Source organism: Podarcis vaucheri (genome assembly GCF_965113315.1).
Source record: "Podarcis vaucheri genome assembly, chromosome: 18".
Classification (NCBI taxonomy): domain Eukaryota; kingdom Metazoa; phylum Chordata; class Lepidosauria; order Squamata; family Lacertidae; genus Podarcis; species Podarcis vaucheri.
This window is the reverse complement of record NC_138756.1, coordinates 11,854,691-11,871,789: the sequence shown is the minus strand read 5'-3', so window position 1 is coordinate 11,871,789 and position 17,099 is coordinate 11,854,691. Positions and strand designations below refer to the sequence as shown.

General features: G+C 49.8%; 2 protein-coding genes across 2 annotated transcripts in view; one reads left to right on the top strand and one right to left on the bottom strand.

Moving 5' to 3' along the window:
* The window catches only part of KISS1R (KISS1 receptor), a 285,361-nt gene that overhangs the window by 72,954 nt on the left and 195,308 nt on the right, over positions 1 to 17,099 (top strand). The window lies entirely within an intron of this gene.
* On the bottom strand, positions 11,042 to 16,787 carry MEX3D (mex-3 RNA binding family member D). Its single transcript, XM_082206928.1, has 2 exons — positions 15,982 to 16,787; positions 11,042 to 12,367 (listed from the first exon to the last, which is right to left on the bottom strand). The coding sequence occupies exons 1-2, from the start codon at positions 16,673 to 16,675 to the stop codon at positions 11,127 to 11,129; spliced, it is 1,935 nt and encodes a 644-aa protein (XP_082063054.1). The 5' UTR covers positions 16,676 to 16,787; the 3' UTR covers positions 11,042 to 11,126.

The following is a 17,099-nucleotide window of genomic DNA, read 5'->3' as shown; positions in this document are numbered from 1 at the left end:
ATCCAAACTTCAAGAAAGAAGATTCCACCTAAACATTAGGAAGAACCTCCTGACAGTAAGAGCTGTTTGACAGTGGAATTTGCTGCCAAGGAGTGTGGTGGAGTCTCCTTTTTTGGAGGTCTTTAAGCAGAGGCTTGACAACCATATGTCAGGAGTGCTCTGATGGTGTTTCCTGCTTGGCAGGGGGTTGGACTCGATGGCCCTTGTGGTCTCTTCCAACTCTAGGATTCTAGGATTCTAGGTTTTTAAGTAGAGGTTGGGCGGCCCTCTGCCATGGATGCTTTAGTTGAGATTCCTCCATTGCAAAGCGGGTTGGGCTGGATGACCACTGGAAGGCTCCTTTCATCTCTTAGGTTCTACCATTACATGAATGGAACTGTACTCCAATGTAATGGCACAATCCCTTTTCGAAAACGCACGTTGCCGTTCCCCACCACCATTTCTCAGCCGCAACGGGGAGCCTTGTTAAGAATGTGTGGGGTGAAATAATTCATGCAAAAAGAAAAAGAGGGGGGGACCCCCAGAAAGCTTTTCATGCAATTTACACATTCCTTTGCGCTGATGACACCATGAATATTTCAGCAAGTACCAGGCATTAAAGTTGCATGGTTACTCGAGGAGGAGCCTGTTTAATAGGACATCGGCCAGGAATGGGACTTGACGGCAGGCCACGCGTGAAAATCCTCAAAAGCGGAATGAGGGGTCCGTCTTTCCCTGAACTGAGAAGCTCTGAAGTTATGCACCAGCACGGTAAAGATAATTAAAAAACAAAATGCGCTGGAGTAGTGTCAGGATTAAAAAGCATCTTGTGTTGTTAAACGAGACTTACTAAGCAGAGGCACTCGGGCCAACCTAGTTATTTGGCAATGTAGTCAGTTAATGTTTATTGGGGATTTCTGTCCCAAGATTATAAGGACCAAAAAACTTTCAGCAGCCAGGAAAAAGCTGCAGAGTCGGAGGAAGAATCACAGGTACTAGCCAATAGACACCATGACAGACCCTCCAAGTGTCCCTGTTTTCCAGGGACAGCCCCAGATCGACAGAATCCGTTTCCTTAAGAAGTCCTTATTTCCATCGGAGAAATGTTGGAGGGGATGGAAGAGAACGTCCCACTTTTCAGGGGAGAAACGTTGGAGGGGATGGAATAGGACGTCCCACTTTTCAGGGGAGAAACGTTGGAGGGGATGGAATAGGACGTCCCTATTTTCAGGGGAGAAACGTTGGAGGGGATGGAATAGGACGTCCCTATTTCCAGGGGAGAAATGTTGGAGGGGATGGAATAGGACGTCCCTATTTTCAGGGGAGAAACGTTGGAGGGGATGCAATAGGACACCCCTATTTTCACAGGAGAAACATTGGAGGGGATGGAATAGGACGTCCCTCTTTTCAGGGGAGAAACGTTGGAGGGGATGGAATAGGACGTCCCCATTTTCATGGGAGAAATCGTGGAGGTGATGGAATAAGATGTCCCTCTTTTCATCGGAGAAACGTTGGAGGTGATGGATCGAGTGCAAGGCAGATCTTTACGCTTCTGTTGCAACAGAGTTCCTAATCACCATCATAAATCAATAACAAATAAAATTTTATTTATATCCCGCCCTCCCCAGCCGAAGCCGGGCTCAGAGCGGCTAATCATCATCATCATCATCATCATACAGTGAAGCATAAGAGTGACAGTGGTAGGTTCCATGGCAAAATGGCGGGTGTTTCTTCGCCGCAATTCGGGGTATGCCATGAGGACGTCTGCACGGGCCCTCGCCTTCACCCCGGGGAAGGTGGTGGGGATAGTATGGCGGGGGAACTTGTCGGCTGACACCACACTCCTTGTCAGGATGAATTAGCCCCCCACGGCCTGGCAGAGCGACGGCGCCCCCCCTGCTCCTCCGCCAAGCTACGCCGGGTGCGAGCGAAGCGCCCCTCTTCCCGCAGCCATGGCATGTCGGAAGAGATCAGCTCATTGAGGGGGAAAGATGGCGGTGGGAGTCGGCGCTGACAGATCGGGCCTGACAGCCCCTCTCCAAAGTGGATTTTTAAAAGGGCGTGGGTCTGCTGCTTACCACGCGGTGGGGTTTGGTTTTTTTTGTTGTTGTTGGGGGCACACGCCACATGGGGCGAACCCCCAGACGGAGAAAAACCCCGGAAAGTCTGGAAAAAATTGTGGCGGCAAAGGCATGGATGTGGAAAAACGCCGCGGGGAATTTGGGATCGAAGCATCGCCAGGCGACGGGGGAAATGTCGGGGAGGCCGTCATTCTGTGCCTCCCCCACCAAAAAAAATCCCTCAATGTTCGTCGGAGGCCATTTTGGAAGACCTGCGTCAATTTCGCAAGGGGATTTGCCTCCTTTTGGGCCTTGGGCGGCTGAGGAGAGTGCATGGCACGATGCCCACCAATGCCCTTTTTGAGATATCCAGTGATTCTCAGGTTCCTTCGAGTCCCTGGCGGACTGCTTAAATATTTTTATGCAACTGTGACATGCTAGACGCTGTGGGGCTTTTAACTGCGTTTTTGCAGAGACCACAAGGACCACGACTGATGCAGGACTCAGTTTGGCTACCACCACCTTGGCAGCCGAAGCCTGATGAGGAGCGGTTGAAGGAGCCTGGGAAAGAGGAGACTGAGAAGAGATAGGAGAGCCCTCTTCAAATATTTCAAATGTCTCCTAAAAGTTGTGTACTTCTTTTTTCTCCTTGACATCTGATGGGAGGACGTTCCACAGGGCAGGCACCACCACCGAGAAGGCCCTGTGCCTGGTTCCCTGTAGCCTCACTTCTCGCAGGGAGGGAACCGCCAGAAGGCCCTCGGAGCTGGACCTCAGTGTCCGGGCAGAACGTTGGGGGTGGAGACGCTCCTTCAGGTATACTGGGCTGTTTAGGGCTTTCAAGGTCAGCACCAACACTTTGAATTGTGCTGGAAACATCCTGGGAACCAATGTAGGTCTTTCAAGACTGGGGTTATATGTCTCCACTCCCAGTCCCCAGTCGCATTCTGGATTAGTTGTAGTTTCTGGGTCACCTTCAAAGGCAGCCCCACGTAGAGCGCATGGCAGTAGTCCAAGTGGGAGATGACCAGAGCATGCACCACTCTGGTCATACAGTCTGCGGGCAGGAAGGGTCTCATCCTGCGTACCAGGTGGAGCTGCCCTGGACACAGAACTGACCTGCGCCTCCATGGACAGCTGTGAGTCCAGAATGACTCCTAGGCTGCGCACCTGGTCCTTCGGGGGCACTGTTAGGGTGTTAGGAGGCCCTAACATACCAGCATCCACTTCCAGATGGGAACCAAAGTGTCTCCAAAAGCAGATGTCCACCGGTGTGAATCCTGGTACCTCCAGCGAGGGGTGACCACGACTAGGATCAGGTCTGCTCCTCCGCTGCTTGCCCTGAGTGGACAGGACGGATGGAGGTAGATTGCTCTTGGCCATGGAGGTTCTCCCATCTTCTGTTGTTGGGTGGTGAGCGGCCCAGAAATTTCCTCTCTGCCCCCTCCTCCTCGACACACATTTCGAACCAAAACCAATTCACTTCCCGGCTCACACACATACACAAAACAACAACAACAACAACAACAACAAAGACCGACAGTGTCCTACAAACCCACAACATCCTTTTGTTTGTTCTGCCTGGCTGGACAATAAGCGACGCTCCTTTCTCTTCTCAAAAAGCACACACACAAACACACTCTTCGCACAATACCTTGAGGACGGCCCCCACCCTATAAGGCAACGGAGTTTTTAAATTTTATTTTCTTCCTCGCGGACCCCCTGCCTGTGTCTGAGGCCTGAAAAAGAGGCCTGCCGCCCATTCACAGTGTTTATTATTCGCCACCAAATAGCGCAACAAATATAGATGGATAGATAGATTTTAGTTGTTACCAGGTGGAGAAAATAATAATAAAGCATTAAGCATCCTTTTCCTCGCTCCATTTTCCGTGGCGAGTCTCTGGTCCCTATTCATCTATTGCCACGGCAACCGGGATCCATCAATGGCCATCAGTGACTCAGGACAATTAGAAAGATGAAGGAAGGGGGGAAAGGACGGGAGTGCGAGGCAGAGATTTGGACCAGAGGGCTGCTTTGCACGGCACCATGTTCCCACCCTCGAATTATCCTCATTATTGGCGTCACCGCCGGCCCAGAGAGGCCTGGTCGCTGCCCCGATTCGCATTGCGTAAACGCGGCCGTTTGCGAGAGAGCAGCCTCATTCGGGTGACCTGGAAAGATTCGGTTAGGTGGGGAGCTGCCTATCTCTCCGTAAAAACCGGAATCAGGTCACTGGGGCTTGTGGAAATGTCACAGAGATGGGAATCAGCGTCAGCCAAGCTCAGAGCATGGCGGCTTAGTTAGCAGAGAATCAGAGGATATTTGAGAGAGTCTTTGAACCTCTTTAGTTGACCACCAGCATTACGCTTTCCATTCTTAAGTTGGGAATAGAGTAGTTGCTTCGGAAGGCGATCATCAGGCATCCGCACAACATGACCAGTCCAGCGAAGTTGATGTTGAAGAATTGTCGCTTTAACACTGGTGATCTTTGCTTCTTCCAGTACACTGATATTAGTTCACCTGTCTTCCCAAGCGATGTGTAAAAATTTTTGGAGACACTGTTGATGAAATCTTTTGAGGAGTTGGAGATGGCGTTTATAAGCAGTCAACGTTTCACAAGCATAATTATTATATTTGTGGCCCACTTTTCCTTCAAGGAGGGACGCGGGTGGCGCTGTGGGTTAAACCACAGAGCCTAGGGCTTGCCTATCAGAAGGTTGGCGGTTCGAATCCCCATGACAGGGTGAGCTCCCGTTGCTCGGTCCCTGCTCCTGCCAACCTAGCAGTTCGAAAGCACCTCAAAGTGCAAGTAGATAAATAGGTACCGCTCCAGCGGGAAGGTAAACGGTGTTTCTGTGCGCTGCTCTGGTTCGCCAGAAGCGGCTTAGTCCTGCTGGCCACATGGCCCGGAAGCTGTACGCCGGCTCCCTCGGCCAATGAAGCAAGATGAGCGCCACAACCCCAGATTCGGCTGCGACTGGACCTAATGGTCAGGGGTCCCTTTACCTTTACCTTTCCTTCAAAGATGTGTGTTTCCTTCTCCTCACCATCGCACCCTCCAAAACAACCAGATGGGTGGCGTAGAAGTATTATTGTTAATATCAATACTATTTTTCTAGAAAATAAAGAGGGGTCAGAACTCTGCACGAACACCTCTTTTCTTGGCTTGAGTGGCAGCTACGTGAAAGTTCTGGAGAGGTTCTGGAACTGAGTCCAGGTGAGTTCCCCCCTGGTTGCTGTTGTTGGGATTGTGCCCAGCAACAGACCAGCAGGCAATGGTGCTACTGCAAAAAGAGAGCCCTTATAACCAGTAGTGATGTATGGAAGTGAGAGCTGGACCAAAAAGAAGGCTGATCGCCGAAGAATGGATGCTTTTGAATTCTGGTGCTGGAGGAGACTCTTGAGAGTCCCATGGACTGCAAGAAGATCCAACCTCTCCATTCTGAAGGAAATCAGCCCTGAGTGCTCACTGGAAGGACAGATCCTGAAGCTGAGGCTCCAAGACTTTGGCCACCTCATGAGAAGAGAAGACTCCCTGGAAAAGACCCTGATGTTGGGAAAGATGGAGGGCGCAAGGAGAAGGGGACGACAGAGAATGAGATGGTGGGACAGTGTTCTCAAAGCGACCAGCATGAGTTTGACCAAACTGCGGGAGGCAGTGGAAGACAGGAGGGCCTGGCATGCTCTGGTCCAGGGGGTCACCAAGAGGCGGACACGACTAAACGACTAAACAACAACAACAATAACCAGTCGACAGCCTGGCTGCAGAATTATAGATCATACAAGGCGTGGCCGGAAAGTTTGGCGAACAGTCACAGAAACCGGACAGCGAGAAATATTCAAATATACAAACGGCATTGGAAACCGACAAAACGCTCACCATTGTGTACGGTGATGAAGCTGTAACTTCCTTGCATGGGGTTCGGCTTGATGACCGCACGGGGGTCCCAATGCTATGACTCTATAATTTATTTGAGTGCCGGGTTCCCTCACAGCTCTACGACTCTGTAATTTATTATGTCAGGGGAAGTGATTTTGGAAACATCTGTGCAAAAACTGGATACCAACCTCAGGGTACCCGGAAAACTTCCTTGAGGGTGAAAGGAAAGGAAAAGGAAAGAAAAAGGAGTGTGGAGGGCTGAATTTGAAACCGGTGAAATTAGAAGCTGGTCGAAACCAAAAATCACGTCTTCCGCTATCCCTGTTCTCATTCTTATTTCATTTTGTACAATTTGCGCATCACTCGCTTGTAAAACAACAACAACAACGTCTCGAGGCAGTTTAAGAAAAAATAAAAATAATTAAATGGCGAAGATATTTGGGTAAGTCTTACCTGGAATAGGAGACAGCAAACACAGAGTCTTTCTGTATGACTTTGTTGGCAAAATTTAGGAGCCGAGGTCGAGTTATCAAGTTCAAGTTCAGGTCTGGCTGATAAATTCAGATTTATTCAAAAGCCACTTTTTTATTCTCCACTGCTGCCATCTGCTGGTAGCTTCGAGAACACTGTCCCACCATCTCGTCCTCCGTCGTCCCCTTCTCCTTGCGCCCTCCATCTTTCCCAACATCAGGGTCTTTTCCAGGGAGTCTTCTCTTCTCCTGAGGTGGCCAAAGTCTTGGAGCCTCAGCTTCAGGATCTGTCCTTCCAGTGAGCACTCAGGGCTGATTTCCTTCAGAATGGAGAGGTTGGATCTTCTTGCAGTCCATGGGACTCTCAAGAGTCTCCTCCAGCACCAGAATTCAAAAGCATCCATTCTTCGGCCATCAGCCTTCTTGATGGTCCAGCTCTCACTTCCATACATCACACTAATTTTAACTAGACGGACCTTTGTTGGCAAGGTGATGTCTCTAATTTTTAAGATGCTGTCTAGGTTTGTCATCGCTTTTCTCCCAAGAAGCAGGCGTCTTTTAATTTCATGACTGCTGTCACCATCTGCAGAGATCATGGAACCCAATGATTCCATTGATCCATGAAGGTGATAGAATATTTTAAGTAACGATATAACAAGGACGGGAAATGAAGCGAAATGCAAAGATGCAAAGTTTAATTTTGCAAACCGTCCGGGAGGGAAGTCCATAGGTTCAGTCGAGCCAAAGAGACAAAATAAGAGGGTACGAAGTGATTATAAAATGATTAAAATCATTTATAAGACTCTCAGGCTACCCAGCGTAACCTTTGGCACTCTCTGCTGGTATTGGGAATCTCTTAGATTTTCGGCATCTATTTAAGATAGGGGAACAAACCCACCTCCTTTGGCCCACAGGTGCGGAGCAGGCGAGAATACCTTTGCCCTGTCGGTGCTTTGTTTATCGGCGATGGATATTGAGGAATCGCAGAGTCGGGTGGGACCCCCTGAGGTCATCCAGCCGAACCCCCTGCGAGGCAGGAATCTCAGCCAAAACACCCGTTATCGACAGCCACCCATCGACAACCTCCAAGAAACGAGAGTACGAAATATCCCGACGCTTTTAAAGTAGGATTGTCGTTTTTTCCTTGTTTTTATCTTTTCGTCAAACTGCTCCGAGGTCTTTTGTGCGTCTGTGTGTTTTGCATCCAAGCGGAAACGAAAAACGAATTTGTTCCACTTCTTCAGATTTCGTGCGTGCACACGAAAGCTTATACCAAGAACAAACTTAGCTGGTCTCTAAGGTGCCACTGGACATTTTATTTTTTAATAGGTTTTGACTGCGTCAGACCAACACGGCTACCTACCTGAATCTAGGATTTGTTTCACGTTATTTCATTCTAAGGTTCATAGCCTGCCTTCGCTGCAAGGAGTTCAGTTATTTGATTCTAAGGTTCGTTCAAGGAGTTCAGGGTTAGAATAGAATCATAGAATCATAGAGTTGGAAGAGACCACAAGGGCCATCGAGTCCAACCCCCTGCTAAGCAGCAAACACCATCAGAGCACTCCTGACATATGGTTGTCAAGCCTCTGCTTAAAGACCTCCAAAGGAGGAGACTCCACCACACTCCTTGGCAGCAAATTCCACTGTCAAACAGCTCTTACTGTCAGGAAGTTCTTCCTAATGTTTAGGTGGAATCTTCTTTCTTGTAGTTTGGATCCATTGCTCCGTGTCCGCTTCTCCGGAGCAGCAGAAAACAACCTTTCTCCCTCCTCTATGTGACATCCTTTTATATATTTGAAGATGGCTATCATATCACCCCTTAACCTCCTCTTCTCCAGGCAAAACATGCCCAGCTCCCTTAGCCGTTCCTCATAAGGCATCGTTCATTCAAGGAGTTCAGGGTTGTGCGAATGGTTCTCTTCCTGACGACCCTGCGAGGTCTGCCCAGTCGCCTGGGTTGCTGCTGGCGATTTAGGAGTTATGTGCTTCGATTGATGAAAAATTTCTTAAACTGGGATGCTGAGACTGGCTGCCCACTGGAAAGCCAGCGAGGGGGCGATTAGAATTTAAAGCTCGAAACATGTTTTAAAAGTACAATGGGACCTTGATTCCCAAATGCCGCAAACCCAGAAGTGAGTGTTCCGGTTTTAGAACGTTTTTCGGAAGCCAGACGTCCGACGTGACTGTCAACTATTGTTTCCGGAGCGCCTGCGCCGATCAGAAGCCGCGCCTCCATTTCCGAACATTTCAGAAGTCAAACAGACTTCTGGAATGGATTAAGTTTGGCGCTTTGTCTTCGCTATTTATTTTGCTTTTTTGTTTTTGAGGCTTTTTCGGTTCATTTGTTTTTGTGACTGTGTGGAACCCAGTTCAGCTACTGATGGATGGATTGTGTGACTGTGGAAATGGATAACCCCCCCCCCATCCAAACAATGACTATCATCAGTGCAGTAAGAAATAATAATAATAAAAAAATCATCTACAATGCTGTCTTATTTATTTTATAGTACAGCACATTGATTGTTGCTTTCATTTTATGGATCGATGGTCTCGTTAGACGGCAAAATTCACGTTAAATTGCTGTTTTAGGGGTTGTTTTTAAAAGTCTGGAACGGGTTAATCCGTTCTGCATTGCTTTCTATGGGAAAGCGCGCATTGCTTTTGGAATGGACTTCCGGAACGGATTAAGTTTGAGAACCAAGGTGCCACTGTATCGTATATGAATCTCTCATAAGCGTAAATGTCTCTAACAGACGTTAGCTTGTGAGGTTGCCAAATGCACACATTGGCCGCAGCACCTCTGCTTATTCGGGTTGCCAACTTACCAAAGGACCCAGATGCATTTTTTAATTTTGGCAATGTGGCTTGACAAGAGTTCCCAGGGCCAGACATTTGGCCCCCGGGAATGCTTAGGTCCAGAATATTCCCCCCAGAATCTGTTGTAAGGCACGATACATGCTTAAACTTTGAAAGTTTACCCACAATAACGCCCAGACCCCCCTGCTGCACGACGCAAGTGCTTCATCGGTAGCAAAAAAAGTCTTTATTCTTCTTATTATTTTATTCTTATTATTAAGAAGGCTCTGAAAGTTCAAAAAAATAAATCTCTGCATACAATTCTCGTAATCAGCAAGTGAGATCACCAAATATATATATGAGAAGAACTTTAGCCGCGGTCGGGTTAAAGCTCCGGCCCCCGTCCCAGCCCCCCTCCCTCCTCCCCCCTTCTTTAAAAAATAAAATATATTTTAGTTCTTAAAATTTATTCAATAAAGTAAATTATTCTCCCCTAGAAATTCCCTACATATACACAGAAGTAAAAAATAAAAGTTTTCTTTTTTAAAAAAACAAAGCAAAACCCAGGCCGAGAAAAATAAAAATGAAGAGATAGTGGGGTGTAACCAAGCCCCTACTCTTGAGTAGGCCCACTGAAATTAAAGGACTTCGTTCAAAACTTTCCTTTGAGTGTGTGCGCATTTGTGACTTAAATTGGCATAATGGGCAATTTGCCCCCAAAGATTCGCCCCATATTTTCTGATCGCGGTGAACCCCCAAATCACCCCCCCACTTCTCTTTGCATGGATTTTTTTGGAGGGGGGGACAGCGGGTTTTTATTTGTCCTACCAACAGAAATTATATATGTATGTCCACCTAAATACGTCTGAGCTCTAATGTTAGCTATAACTGGAGAAGACTCATTGCAAAAAACCAACAGTTTGATGCAATTTAAACCCACTGAACGGGTTTACTCTGCGTACGGCTAAGGAAGGTAGACACATCGGGCTGGATCGGGCATTTACACAGAGTAGACCCATTGCAATCCATGGGCATGGCCAACATCGGTCCGGGGACACGAATAACAGCCACATTTGTGGCACCATAGTGTCCCGGGAAGCATAGTTCGTTCAGGGCGCTGAGAGTGGTGAAGCGACCCCCCCAGTCACCCTCGGGGAAAACTACAATTCCCAGAGTTCTCTGGGAAGCGGGGCTGGTTGCCAAACTACTTTGGGAACTGTAGCGCCGAGAGGGCAACGGGGTGCGTGTCTCCTAGCAACTTTCAGCGCCGTAAAACTATACTTCCCGGAATCCTCAGGACTGTTAAAAGCGGCACTGTTCTGCTTTAAATGCATGGATTTGGCCCGTTGACAGAGGTTCTGCAGAACTGAGCCGAACGCAATCCACAAACCCGGAACCGCAGACCACCCCCCAACAAAAATTGTATATGCAAAAAATATTAATGGACGGTGTTCTCAATTAAAGAACAACATCCGTGGCCCCTTTCATAGCGCATGCGGACCTCGGTTTCCGCTCGGTGCGTTAGTGTTTGTAAAAAAAGAGAGGACGAAAATACTGCTATTTGGAAGAAAAGGGTTGTGCCCAGATCGTAAGTTAAAGCTATCCTGTAAACAATATTGTTTTAAAATATATTTCCGTCGGCCCAACTCTTGAAATCGGCGCGGCGCTTCCATCCCCGCCCTCCCACTCCCCTGGATTCATTTCATTCCCCTCCCGCCCGCCTCCAAATCTCGTTTATTACGCAGCGAAGGCGTAACTTACGGTTGCATTCGGGGCGCCCCTCTCCCTCCCCGCCGCAACCCGCCGTGTTTGTGTGTGCTTTTTTATATATATATAAAAAAGGTTGATAGAAACAGTTTGGAAGTTCGCAAAAAGCCAGCCGTGTTTTCGTAAAGGGGGGTGGGGAAAAGGGGCCGCCGGACCCCCGGGAACCCGCCGCGCCTATGAGAAAATGTGGATGGCTTGTGTGGCGGGCGTGTGGCAGGCTGGGCACTCGGGGTCGGAGCGGCCGCAGATGCGCATGGCGCACTCCATGCAGAAGAGGTTGTGGCCGCAGGGCACCAAGGCGGCGATCACCTCGCTCTCAAAACAGACCATGCACTCGCGGGAAGCTTTGCGTGGGCCCTCGGAGCCGGTTGAGTCGGTGGGGGAGCCTGATGCGGCCGAGAGGCTCCCGGGCAGCGACGATGACGACGACGAGTAGCCGGTGCTGTTGGAGAAGGACGAGAGGGATCCCTGCGGCGGCAGCCACGGGACGGCGCTGACCGGATCGCTCGGGATCCGGCGGGCTAGCGGGTGCTCCAGGGCCGCCGTGGCCTCCGGGAAGGTGGGCGAGTGCCGCGGTGTGCTCTTGCGCCGCTGAGAAGCGCCGCTGTGCGAGGAGGAAGATCGGCTGAAGGCCTGGAGTGGGTCGGCGGGAGCCTCAAACGGAGACCAGATGTGGGCCGGCGCCGCCAGCTCCAAGGGGAGGAAGTCGAGGGCAAAGTCACCGTCGTCTGAGCCCAGAGCGTCGCTGAAGGGGAAGCTGCCGGAGCAGCCGCCGAAGGGGCTGCTGGGCGCTCCATCGGGAACGGGGCCGCCGAAATAGGTCTCCGCCGGGGAAGTGTCGCTGCGGAGGCTGGGCAGGGCGCGGCGGGCTGGATTGGGGGCCTTGGACCACAGGCTGGAGGGTCCGCCGGACAGGAGGTCCAGGCAGACGTCGGTGCCGTTGGAGTGGAAGTCGTTGTCGGCGTTGACGTCGACGAAGGAGCCCGTGCGCATGGTGATGTGGGCCTCGATTTCCTCTCGCGCCCGGTCGACGTTCTCGGGCATGCCGGTCACCTCGAAGACGGGCTCCTTGTCTCGGCTGGGCGTGACGATGTACGTGTGCGTCTGCTGCTGGATGCGTTTGATGGTGGCGCCTTTGGGGCCCACAACCAGGCCCACAACTCGGTACGGGACGCGGACCTGGATGGTCGTCTGCCCCGGGAGGTTTGGAGGGCCGAGGATCGAGCCCCCCGTGCCGTTGGCTTTGTTCCGCGTGGCTCGGATCATGGAGAAATGTTCGGCGGCCGAAAGTATCTCGCGCTTGGCCATTTCGACGTCCTCTTTCCTCCCCGTCACGATGAAGACCGGCTCCTCGCCTCGCACCGGGGTCTTGATATAGGTGTTGGTTTTTGCCCGCAAGGCTTTGATCTTGCACCCTGGAGCCGGGCAGAAGAGAAACGGTCGAAATGTTAGCTCTCGGTCGAAATATACGTTCAAAAGCACCGTATTTTTCACTCTATAAGACGCACTAGACCACAAGACACACCTAGTTTTTGCAGGAGGAAAACAAGGGAAAAAATATTCTGAATCTCAGAAGCCAGAACAGCAAGAGGGATCGCTGCGCAGCGAAAGCAGCAATCCCTCTTGCTGTTCTGGCTTCTGGGATAGCTGCGCAGCCTGCATTCGCTCCATAAGACACACACACACTTCCCCCTTTTAGGAGGGGAAAAGTGCGTCTTATAGAGCGAAAAATACAGTACTTTCCCAAGAAAACCAGCGTCCTTAAAGATGTCAGATTGTTTTTGTGTGCTACAACTGCAGCTAGAATTTTGTTAGCTAAGAATTGGAAATCGCAAGGAGTCCCAACAGTGGAGGAATGGCAGATGAAGATGATGCACTTTTCGGAAGAGTCCGCAACCAGGAGGAGGAGGAAGGAGTACCAGGAGGAATGGATGAAATTCAAAGACTATTTAGTTAAATATGCTAAGATAACTTAACTGGGAACACTTGCAAATATCAGATAGGCTTAGGATTTAAACAGGTGATGTTAGAGAATAAAATGTTTAAAGTCAAAATGAAAAGAAAGAATGATGCTAACTGATTAAGTTAAATTTTATGAGGAATTTAGTTTTGGAAAACTGTTACACTGAAATTCAGCCAGGGGGATTAGAGGAAGTCACCTAACAATGTTATGAAGATTGGATTAAGTATAGATAAGATTTATGCTTGTTTGTTTGTTTTTAAAATTTTGGAAAATCAATTAAAAAAAATTTAAAAAAGAAAGAAAGAAAACCAGCGTCCTTTTTGATTGGGGATAATTCAGACCGAAATACCCAGGTGCCAAAAATGGTTATTTATGTATGTCACTACTGCGGCTAGGGCCGGATTGAGGTTTGATGCGGCCCTCAGCTCCTGAAGGTAATGCGGCCCTTTCTATGTCCAGCTGTCCTTTGTCAACAACAAATTGTCGCTGTTTTTTGTGTGTTGAATATATGCTATATGGTCATTTATGGACCTAATAGGTATCTCAAGCCATTTGCACGTAACAAAATATGTAATGGTTTTTGCTGAAATACAATTAAGAAGAAGTATATTAATAGTGAAATGCAATTAAGAAGAAGTATATTAAGAGTGAAATACAATTAAGAAGTATATTAAGAGTGAAATAATTATTAAGCTCTAACTTAAAGTGATTTTTTTTTATCCACGGCAAACTTAATAATGCAAAGACATTGGCATTTGGCAATAACAAACGTTCCTTTAGAAACACAATTTACAAAGACTCATAATCTAGTCTCTGGAAACTTGCTCCAACATAAAATGATAGTAATACTGACATCACAGGAGCCTGCACAACACAAAACACTGTTGCTGTATGGAGGTTTTATTTCATTTGCTTTTTATCTTATATTTTGGAAATGTACATCCAGGGGTTTTTTTCCTTCAATTTTTTTGGGGACCCCCCCAAGATAGTGGGGTTCTAAGCTAGAGCTTGTTTAGCTTGTACGTAAATCTGGCACTGACCCCAATCCCTCCCCACCCTCCTCTCCTGTGCGAAAAAATTGAAGCTTGACATAGTCTAAATTTAAGATGGGCGTGGCCTAGGGGGCGGGGAGAGGGGTGTGTGTGCTCCCAGAACGGCCCAATAGGAAGCAGGGAGCGTGATGTCACTGCTTTCGAGACAGCGTGCACCTCTCACAAAGGGAACAAAGCGAAGTTTAAACAAAGGGGAGGGGGTATGTGTTGAGAGATGCACACCCCCCCAAAAAAAATAAAATGTTAGGGGGGAAATAAGAAAATATAAAAACACCCAAGCAAAACCCCAGAGCGAGAAGTTGGAAATTCAGGAACGTTGCACAGGAGCTGCTGAAGAACCAAGGCAAGGAAGGTTACAGCATATGGGAAGCTCAGCCTTAGATATATAGAGATTTGGGGAAAATGTTGGGTGTGTGTGTGTGTGTAATTGCACGTCACAACCGGTTCCACGCTTAAAGCAGGAAGGGTGCGATACTGTTCCATTTTGGGGTGTGTTTTTTTTTTTTGCAAAACCTAAACAGATGCTTTGAAATCAGGTTTGCTTTCATCCGTAATTTATTTTATTTTTTGCAAAAAGCAAAGGGGCGGCGGTTTAATATTCGACCTACTCTCCTTTTTAGGCCGTTTTAAAAAAAATATATCTTCCTTTTCCAAGCAGGGAATCAAAGACACATCAGGGTTTGTTTTTTTTTAAAAAGAGAGAGGGGTTTCGTTTTGAAAAGGTGAAGTTTGGAAGCGCATCTCAAAACACAAGACAAAGATGCAAATGGCAACACCAAGGTCCATCAAGATTTTTGGGAGGGCTTCTTTTGGGGGTGGGGAAATGACTGATGGCAAAGTTAGTCCTACTCAGAGTAAGCCCACTGAAATCCAGGCCCGTTCGTTCTAGGCCCATCGACCCTGAGCAGAGCTTTGTCGGATGCAACCCTTTTTTATTTTAATTTCAATTTCGGTGGAAGGTTCAAAAGGTTCGACCGTTTTACCTGGGTCGTGTTGGGAGGCAAACCTTGCACACAGGCTGACATGGGTCTCCCAGAGAGGAGGGATTCCAGCCCCCCATTCCAATATCAAAAATCTCTTGCCCAAAACTCTCTGTTGTGTTCTTCTCCTTTTTATAAAAGCGAGGGCAGGTCTGAACACATATAAAAACAGACACTGATTTATTTCGCTTTGGGATGGGAAAAAAGTCAAGCGCTTCCCAAACTTCCTTGCCTTCCCTTCTCGCTGTTCCTGGGATACAGAAGAACAAAAGGATTTGGGGTTTGTGTGGGGTTCCCCCCCCCCAGTCACCCCAAAGCAGAAATGGGACGGGCCTGGAGTTTAAGGCAGTTCACGGCTTGGGGGAATCTTTAGAGGCCTTAAAACCTGCGAGAAAAAGCTCTACAGGGCTGCCTTTATAAACTCAGGTGGTAAGCAATTTGGTGGGGGCATTTTTTGGGGGGAGGAGAGGAAGTCACAGAGAGGTAAACTCCCCCCCCCCCTCAATTTCCATCCTGCGTTGAAAAACGGTAAACATATATTTATGTGAGACCGTTTTTTGTAGGAGGGGTGTCCTCTAGCTTAGCTCCCGATATGCCCCCTCCCTGCAAGCATGCTTGTCCTCTAATTCCACCCTCCCTCTACGAAAATCCCATTTCCAAGAGAAATGGATCTAGCTCTGGGATTTTTCTTCGTAAGGCGCTGCCTAAAAGATGCCCATTTTATTTCTTGGTTAAAAGAAAGTTAAGGAGAGAGAGGGGCAGGACGCACTGAAAAAACAGGCCACCCCCATGCAAAAAAATAATGACCCCCCCCAAAGAAACTCACAAGTGAGTTTTACTAAGTGGGTGTCTTGGCAATGGAAGTGGCGTATAAATGATAAAATTGTTATTTGCGAATTTCGGAAAGGGTCTCCCCGTCACGGCTCGTCACCTGCTGGGCTCCTGTTCCAAGGTGGGCAAAGCAAACCAGCGCCCCCACCCCACCAACCCACCCCCCAGGGGTTCCCCATGAATCACAGGTTTTATGGGTTTACCTTGCCTGCCCACAATTTCGGCCACATGTTCCGAGCTGGGCACTGAGACGCACTCGGTCATGTTGACGCTCCTCTTGCGGCTTCCGATGCTGCCCAGGTGCTGCCCGGCCAGCAGGGGGGGCTGCGGGGGCCCCAAGTGTGCCGGGAAGGCCCCAAAGATCTCGGGGGCCGGCGGGGCGCTGCCGACTTCGGGGCCCAGGAGGGGCAGAGCCGCTGCTCCTCCTGTTCCTCCGGCATAGGCAAAGCAGTCCAGCCCCTCTGCCTCTTCCAGAAGCGGTCCATGGTCTCCATCCTTCTCCTGGTGCTGATGTTGCTGCTGCGCCGCTGCATCCTCCTCTCCTCCTCCTCCTCTGCCCTCCTCCTCCGCCTTTCCTCTAACTGCTTCCTCCCCCTCCTCCCCATCCTTGGCCAAGCCCAAGATGGAGAGCTGGTCCAGGGCGAAGCGGAGAGCGGCGGAGGGGTCCTCTTCTTCTCCATCATCTCCATCCTCAGCATCCTCATCCCGCTGGTGGTCCTCGGTCGTCGCAGGAGGAGAGGAAGGATGCTCTGAGAGGTCTCCCTTGGGGAGGAGGATGCTGTTGGGGTCGAAGCAAGCGGGGGGCGGGATCTGGGGGTTCAGCAGCAAGCTGCCCAAGCCGGGAGGGGGGCAGCAGGTGCCGGGGCCCCCCTCCAGCTGGTAGAGGGCGCTGGGCATGGCAGGCCCCCGACCCCCTCCTCCCTCTCCCTCCTCCTCCTCCTCCTCTTCCTCCTGCTGGCCCCCCAGCCTGGGACCCCCGGCTTTTGGGGGGCTGCGCACCGCCCCCAGCCGCCGCCCGCCTTTGCGCGCGCCCCAGCCCCTTCGCCCAGCCCCCCTCTTTTGTTTGCAAGCCCATCCAAGGGAGGAGGAGGAGAGAGAGAGAGAGAGGGAGGGAAGGAAGGAAGGAAGGAAGGAGGAGGAGAAGAAGGAGGAGGAGGGGAGCCCAGTCGGCCGCCCCACACCCACCAGGCGCCCGAGCCTCGCCCCGCGACGCCCGCGCGTCACCCGGTGCCCAACAATGAGAGCCGGCGCCGGGAGGAGCGGCCGGGAGCGCGCATGCGCCCCGGGGGGGTGGGAAGAAGCAGGGGGAGGGCAAATCACA